Source organism: Glossina fuscipes, unplaced genomic scaffold (assembly GCF_014805625.2).
Source record: "Glossina fuscipes isolate IAEA_lab_2018 unplaced genomic scaffold, Yale_Gfus_2 91715, whole genome shotgun sequence".
Classification (NCBI taxonomy): Eukaryota; Metazoa; Arthropoda; class Insecta; order Diptera; family Glossinidae; genus Glossina; species Glossina fuscipes.
The window spans coordinates 11,898-20,913 of NW_024005044.1; the positions used below are offsets into that span (position 1 = coordinate 11,898).

General features: G+C 33.9%; 1 protein-coding gene across 1 annotated transcript; it reads left to right on the plus strand.

The window, feature by feature from the left end:
• Positions 1-1,760: 1,760 nt before the first annotated feature.
• On the plus strand, positions 1,761-8,169 carry LOC119644126 (glutamate receptor ionotropic, kainate 2-like). Its single transcript, XM_038043655.1, has 5 exons — positions 1,761-2,328; positions 2,403-2,606; positions 2,669-2,773; positions 2,840-3,500; positions 7,943-8,169. The coding sequence occupies exons 1-5, from the start codon at positions 2,248-2,250 to the stop codon at positions 8,167-8,169; spliced, it is 1,278 nt and encodes a 425-aa protein (XP_037899583.1). The 5' UTR covers positions 1,761-2,247.
• Positions 8,170-9,016: the final 847 nt, after the last annotated feature.

A 9,016-nucleotide genomic window follows, 5' to 3' on the forward strand; every position in this document is an offset into this window, starting at 1 on the left:
CAGGCGGCAGGTCAAGCAGAAAAGTTGTTAAGTAGTCATCAATTTGCACAGCCGACTTAACGAACACCACATGTTAATATCAAACCTCCTTGTGCTGGTACGTTCACCGTTCAATACTATATTTCAATGCTTTCTTTTCACGACAATTAGAGCGCAACATCACTATTTTGCCGAGAGAAAAGGGTCTATCTTTTTGTTTTCTTTCAAAGCTTTTCCGCACGTATATTTTGCATCTTAACAAAATCGAAGCAGGATAAATACATCCTGCAATTGCCCTATAAAACCATTACCATATCCGGGATTATTCTTGTCAATCCAGAGGCAGCTATTATGATGGTCTACCAAATTGACTAAACGATTGAATAGGGTAATACCGCACCGAAGTTGCTAAAACTATTTTCTAATGACGATGCTTTAGCACTTTCGATTTTTTTTTTTTTTTCTCAAATTTTCCTTTATTCTTCCCTTTCTGTTGTTGCAACCAAAAACTATTACAATTCCGAAAACACTTGAAAGTCTACTTTTATACAATAAATAGATTTTTACTTAATTCATGACGAGGGATGATATGCATATGTGTTAATGTATATAAAGAAAATGAACTTCTCTCTGCTTTCCAGTTTATTCTGTACCATTCCATTTTTTTATTACTATCTTTATCTCGTTGTTTTTAAATCTTAAAACCAGTTCACAGTTTAATTCACAGTTTACTTTAAATTATTCTTTAATTAACATATGTACTAGTTATGGTATAGCAAACATACCCATATCAACTCTTTTTGCAGACATAATTATTATGCATTCACAAACCAAAATTGTCCTTGTTGATAATAACAATTGCAATAATAATTTTTTTCAATTTATTTCCTTCACAAGCACAGAAATTATTTATTTATATACATAGACAGTTTTGTTTCTCGGTTTTAGTCCTCAATAAAATACAATTTACATATCCTTTTTTATCCAGGTTTTCTTTTATACAAAACATTTGCCATTTTTTAGTTTTAAAATAACGTTAGGTTATTTATTCAGCTAAAGATTTTATTTCAAAAGCACAACAAAACAGTAAAAATTGTTTAAGTAAAACGTAATTAACAAAAACAATTAGGTAGAACCATTGATATCAGAAGTTAAAGAATTAATTATGTACAACACACAGCACATTTTTATTGACTCTGACCAGACAAGATCAAACGGTAACTGGTCATCCAAAACTTTCCGAGGTAGGGACAGTGAAAGCTATAAATTTTCTCGTCATTTTTATATCTATCACCAACACCCAAAGATGGAGGTATCTATTTTGTCAGATAGTTCGTAACTCTAAAAGATACTTCAGGGACGTTAAAAAGGATATCCTTGACTACTTCTAAGCATGTTCGTGTTTCTAACTGTCTGCCAACGTAACGTCTGTGTCAAATTTCACAGAGTCATTGAAAATCCTCGGACGCAGGCTGATATCGAAGATTGATTACATGGATCAAAGGACACTCGCATAAAACAACGTAAATAGGAAGGACCTCCGTTTTCGAAAGTAACACACTTTTGCATTTTTGCTCTTCCCTTGTAAACTATGACAATGAGAATCGGTATAGTACATGGGCGACCTTATGTTACAAAAATGGAAAAAATCACCCATGTGCCAATATTATATTTCCTTCCACCTGTTTTCAAGATAAAAATGGTGTTGGTGAATATATGATCACATCCGAATACAATTTTCTTTATTTTGCTTTTTGTCGGGGTGCCACCAGCGACTGAAGCCCATTCTAAGCAGTATTCTTGTCTTTTAGGATTAAATAAATACGCAATATTGTTAAACAGGTGTGTAAATAGTTAGTGTTCATTTATTCTTCCTACATAAAAAGAGATAAACCTTGTTTTCCTCTCCTGTAAACTGGATTTCAACGTAATTTGAATTTTGTTTCATTTGATATTTCTAACCTTCTAAGAAATGTTGAATACGCTAAAATCTTATGATGTAAAAACTAAGAAAAGTATATTATTTATTTTGACATTTGTTTTTATATGGTTTTCCTCTCACAAATTAACGCTTTAACTACCCGCATATTATATCTATAGTATGTAAAGGCAAAGGTGAAGCTTCTTGCTTATTTTATGCTTTAGGTTGAATGGAAAGGTTTAACCGGTCCTATACGATTTAAGGAAGGTCGTCGGACACAATTTAAATTAGATCTTGTTAAATTGAAACAGCATTCAATCGTAAAAATTGGGGAATGGTCTCCGCATATGCGACTAAACATAACAGAGCCTTCACTGTTTTTCGACACTGGCTCAATGAATGTGACATTAGTTGTTATCACAATACTCGTAAGTTTTGTGAATGCCATTGTTTGTATTTATGTCACAAATTTATCGATTGAGTTTTATGTTGTAACGAATAGGAAAAACCATACGTGATGATGCGCTATGGCAAAAACTATACTGGAAATAATAGATTTTATGGATTTTGCGTTGATGTGTTGCGGCTGGTGGCTCGAGATGTGGGCTTTGATTACATATTAGACTTGGTACCAGATAGAAAGTATGGAGCCAAAGATCCATTAACTGGCCAATGGAATGGTATGGTGGAACAGTTAATGAAATATGTAAGTTGTGCTTCTACTCCAGTATGACCGGGCAAGCAACTTGTCTCTTATATATTTTGCAGAAAGCTGATTTGGCTGTTGGATCCATGACAATAACATATGCACGCGAAAGTGTCATTGACTTCACAAAACCCTTTATGAACCTTGGGATAAGTATATTATTTAAGGTAGCTGTTCTATCCTTGAGCAAGCGTAAGCAATCGCAATAAATTGGCCATTTTCTCCAATCCTAGGTACCATCCACGCCGTCAACGAAACTATTTTCTTTTATGAATCCTTTAGCTTTCGACGTGTGGCTATATGTATTAACAGCATACTTTTGCGTCTCTATTACCATACATGCAATGGCAAAGATTTCACCTAAAGAAAGATCAAATTTCAATCGCTCTTCGAAATATTTCGTTAAATATCTGGATAAGTTTACGTTAAGAAATAGTTTTTGGTTTGCAGTTGGAACTTTAATGCAACAGAGCTCTAATTTGAAGCCACGTGCAATTTCAGTCCGAATAGTGAGTGCAATTTGGTGGTTTTTCTCCCTCATTATCATCGCTTCATATACGGCGAATTTGGCCGCATTTCTAACTGTTGAACGAATGACAACACCTATTGAAAATGCCGAAGATTTGTCTAGCCAAACTGAAATATCTTATGGCACTCTCGAAAGTGGCTCAACTATGACTTTTTTCCGCGATTCATTGATTGAGACATATCGCAAAATGTGGCGCAACATGGAAAACAAAAAAAAACACAGCACATTCACAAGTACCTACGAAGAAGGCATTAAACGTGTCAAGGAAAGTAATTACGCATTCTTAATGGAATCTACAATGCTAGATTATGTCGTGCAACGCGATTGCAATCTTACTCAAATCGGCGGGTTACTTGATACAAAAGGTATAGCACATAAGCAGTAAGAGGCCTGAATCTTCGATGTTCAATTAATATATCTAAAATGTTTTAAACAAAATGTTTTAAGTATTTTTCTTTGTAATGTATTGTAAGTTATTAAGTTTTGCTGTAACCGTCTTGTTTGTTCTTTACTCCTGATCGCACATGTGCCAACGCCGTCGCGTTGCCTACATAAATATGAATTACGAATTAAACCAAGAATAGAAATGCTAGAATACAAAATGATATGAATTAGACCGATATTATTTCTAAATATCACAATTGTGACGTGGCAAAATATTATACATTAAATAAAAACGTGTCGTGTTAAGTGCTGCTGTGAGAAAGTAAATATATAGATAAAAAAGTGTTGTATAAAATGAATGGAGGGATTGAAAAAATACTTTCCTTTGACAATGCAGTAAATTTGTATAATGATTTTGACATCCAAATGCAACAACTATTATTTTAAAACAGTATATTGGATGAAACGAAAAGCAAAGCCATATTGGCCAGCAGAAGTGGAGGATGCAACGACAACGTTTAGTATGCGTGTTCTGACTATGAAAAAACACTTCAACCTTCCATCATGAAGTCATGCTGAAAGGTTAAAATTTTAGAGTGTAAATAAAGAAGGTACAGAAACTGTCAATAAATGAACTGCCCGAGTGAGATCGATTGCCGCAAGATGTGAATTCGCAGAAGAGGCAACCCGTAATAAACTTATAAGGGGGTTGAAAAATGTTCCGGCCCAAGATATGTTTCGATGGACTTAGCTAAAACAATGAATATACCAAACAGCGCGGAATACATTAAGCGACAGTACTAGATTAACAATAGTGACCAAAGTTTCAAATACGTTAAAAAACAAAAAATAACGGCATTAAAACTGGGCAACAAAGTGAGCAATATCATTTTAATACAAAAGAGCAGCGACGGAGCTGTAGCACGGCTAAACAGCCAAAACAAAAGTTTACAGCGGAGATACTAACCACAACAATAAGAACTAATAGTTTTGAAATTAAAGATGTATTATATGTGGCAAAAGAGGACATTCAAAAATAATGCGCAACCATCGGAAAATTTATTACGTCGAGAAGAAGGAGGTGAACGTTTTTTCAATGGCGATTCGATATTCGATTCTCGATCTATTATTTGGATAGTATGAATACGTCAATTGAGAAAAATTTAATGAATAAATATCCAAATATGTTTAGGTCTGTTTAAAAAAGTTAAAGTATCGCTTAATTTCCAAGAGGGCGTGACTCCTAACCGACTAGGGGTGGTGTATCCGCAGATTTTAAAGTTAACCCTCAAATTATGGTTGATAATATCAATTTCCGCGTTTAGAAGAAATGTTTGCAAAATTTTATAAGGGTGCAGAGTTATGTAAACTAGGTTTGAGCATGACATACCAGCAACTTGATTTAGATGCGGAATCTAGCACGCTTACGACGGTATCTACATTCAAGGGATTAATTCCATACACGTGGTTAGCGTATGGATTGCCCTAAAACCTGAGCTCTTCTAGAGAATGACACAATTTTAAGTAGTTTAGAAAGAGCTATAGTGCTTTTACATGATATACTGGTTGATGCCAGTAGGGAACAATACATACAACGACTCGAAAAACCTTTACATATTTTAAATAATGTTAGATTTACATTATCCATGTAAAAGCGTAAATATTTTTGTAAAGAGATTAAATACTTGCGCTACGGATTGACAAAAATGGCTTAGGAATGAATTCAAAAAAAGTTAGAGAAACTAATAGTATTTCGTATCCTATCAATGAATGCTAATTATAAGCTTTTTTGGGTATGATAAAATATTTAGACATTTCATACCACATATTACAACTATGTTAAGCCCTTTGTGCAACATGTTAAAGAAGAATTTAATTGGCCGCAAAATTCCGATGCCGTCGACGAATTAAAAAGGTTGGTTCTTGACGGCACATATTTGCGTAGCCCACTTTAATCCCGATTTTCAAACTAAAGTCATCGTAAGCCCAAGTCCGGTTGGAGTAGCTGTGGATTTTTTGCAAGTATTGAAAAACCAATCCACTTCTCATCTAGAACATCATCTGATAGTCGAAAGCGCTATTGCCAATTAAATAGAGAAGCCATACCAATATTATTTGGAATTGAAGAATTTCACCAATATGTGACGAATAATAAACCTTTTAGCATATATCTTTCGCTCGAAAACAGGAATACCTTGAACGGCATCCAATAGACTTCGACTTATTGCGCTATTTGAATCAGAATATCAATACGAAATTTATGCAGTTAAATCAAAATTAATGTAGCTGATTTCTTTTCCGGGCCCCCTTTCGAAATAGAACCGTCGTTGCACTATATAGATGAATACGTATAAATTTTTCAAAACAAACGAAAGTAATTGCATCAATTTTGACAAGATAAAAAAAGAGACTTAATCAGACGAAATGTTAGAAAAAAAACATTTTAAGGTTTGCATGGCCTAGGAGGCACTTCTTAGGCCATTCAACAAGAAATTGGAACTGAGTTCGATTACTTACTTTGAGGACATAAAATAATTTTGCCGAGGAAATTACAAGCAGAGGTAGCAAATTTCTTGCATGAAACGCAAATGGTAATCATGAAATTGAAGCTAATGGCACAGGAATTCTGTTGATGGATATAATAGTCCAAAGACTTGGAGAACATTGTAAATCATGTGAATCTTGTTTGAAAAATAGGCCTGACCCACCCAAACACAAATTAGTTACATTGCGATCTGCGGACCAAATTTGGTTAAGGATAAAGGTAAAGTTTTTTGGTCCGCTCCCAAATAAGTGGTATTTAGTAGCTGTGGATAGCTGTAGCAAATGAATAAAGTTATTGATATGGGCAACAATATTATATTATTTTATATGTTATATTAAAGCCACTATTACGGTGCTTGAACAGTTTTCTGCAAAATTTAGTTTGCCGAAATTTTTGGTCTCAGATAATTTCGAAAGAATTCAAATTATTGTAATACATGTTACAACGGCCATAGGTAATTCTCCCCCAAACGGCCAAGCTAAAAATAGTGTAAAGGTAATAGAAAAAAGACTTAAAAGAAACTTAGACAAAGCAAATCACTATGAAGTGAACAGTGTTTTGTATAGATTTCTACTAGATTGCACGATTAGACCCTATATAAGTGCGGAAGTAAGTCCAGGCTATATAATATTCAATAAAAGAGCTTTGTATACTCTTGATTTATTAGTGCCGAGAGGAACCGTATATGTAATATGTTGGAAGATGGTAGGCCGAGAAAGACGATAATGATGGTAATAGTAAAATAATGAAGTCTTGTTTTAGTTTTGTCTCTTCTTGAGTTATTATAACCCTTTTCCATTTTCCCTTATTGTTTTCCCGTTTACTGCAGAAAAAACGAAACCAAGTCAATTTTTGTATATTATAGTTGCGAGTGGGTGTACTCGTTATTTTCTAATTAAACACAATACAACTTCCTATGCATATTGTAGACGACAATTTTCGATATTCTGTGTAATTTACCTTAAGGATAATATGTATTACAGAAAACGACGAAACGTCAAGGTCTTATCGTCTATAAATTTATGTGTGCGCGGTCTGATTTTCCCGCTTTTTGAACGTGATTAATATAGAATACATTTAGAAAATTTCAGGTTTCTATCTTCTATAATTTATGAATAATGAGGAAGAGCCCGCAAATTTTTCGTTGAGAAACAGAGCTACTTTCTGTTTACACTTTTCTGTGAACGTGTCGTCCAACCGATTTGGCCCATTTTTAATATCAACAAACTTGCAAAACTTCTAATATTTCTGCCAAAGTCGAAGTGAATATTTTTACTTTTTCCGACCAGAAGAATGTGTACCATTGGCATTACGTAGAGAGACAGACACAAAATACCGCGCTCCAGCAGGTTTGCTATTCAAACGACCGATGATGGCTTTCCTAAAAACCATCCGACTTAAACTGGATACTGTTTAATTGTAAAATAGGACAGCAATTTAAAAATAGTTTTAAGGGACACAATATTGTGCAGCGAGAGTTTCGGGATTGCTGGGTATGGACATTTTTTTTTTATTTCATATCCATTTGTAATTTTTCTTCGAATGCACTCAAGAAACTTGTTTCATTAATGTATGTTTCGAGCGAAAACAACCGGGAAAAAAAAGATAAACGCGCAACAGACTAGCTAATTATTGTTGCAAGGAGACTGCTAGTTGATGGATATAACAAATAGTTATAAAATCACCTTATACCACCCTTATACCACAAGGTAGAAAGAATAAATGAATGAAATCAACACCATATCTCGGTAATATCTAATATATGTATGCATTTATTTCAAAGTCTCCAATTGATGTCGAATAATTCGACATGAGAAGTATAAAAAATTGTCGTGTTTTATTTGTATTTATTTTTTAATCAAAAAAATTTTGTTTTAGGTTACGGTATTGCAACACCAAAAGGCTCACCTTGGCGTGACAAAATATCCTTGGCAATTTTGGAACTACAAGAGAAGGGTGATATACAAATGTTGTATGATAAATGGTGGAAAAATGTTGGAGAAACCTGTTTCCCTAGAAGTAACACTAAGCAGTCTAAGGCAAATGCTCTCGGTTTCGATAACATTGGCAAGTACTTTATAACTTTACCATACTATAGGCGCTAGCGAATACTATACAAAAGAGCAGGCTGCTTCATAATTGACTGCAAAAGTAGTGATCTATAGTACAAGAACATCTGCTTAGGTTAAATGAACAGCTTAAGATGGTTAGTTTCTCATATTGCCTCGCGTAACTTTAGTAACATTGTATTATATACACATTTCCGTTCAATACTATTCTGTTCAATTTTATGGCCAAACCTAAAGCAAGAGAGATTACAAGAATTGAAACGTTGGATACACTGCTCGAAAGCGATGAATTTTGAGATTTTAATTACCAGCTCATCTTTGTTTTGTTCTGAATTATGCATTGATGTGTGTTATATTTACATGCATAGGTGTGTAATGTTTTCTTTGTTGAAAGCCGACACCTTACTATAATAACTTGTACTATGACGATGTGAGCAAAACGCAGTCGGTAAAACAAAGCAGTATAAAGAATAGGAAAATTATGAACAAAGTAAAACACAATTAGATAAGATAATTCGGGGTAAATAAGGAAATTAGAGTATTAAATATAAATGAACTAAAGAGAAATCAATGTTTTGGTTTGAAATTTCGATTTTCTAAGGTAGGACCCGTATCACTAGATCGTGGATATTCTTTTTAAGAGAAATACACTTCAAAATTATTTTATTTACAATTGTAGTCCTTAAGAGTAGGATTATTCACACTTTATTTTTTGTCAATACTCTCGACTGCTCAACTCAAATATTCTTTTTCTACCAACTCTGCCTTCTGCAAATATTCTATTTATATACATTTTTACAAGCATGTTACTATTACCTGAATTCATGGCTTCATTTTTAATCCGTTAACCTGATTTTCTGCTAATCTTTTTCGTCGACCGGCA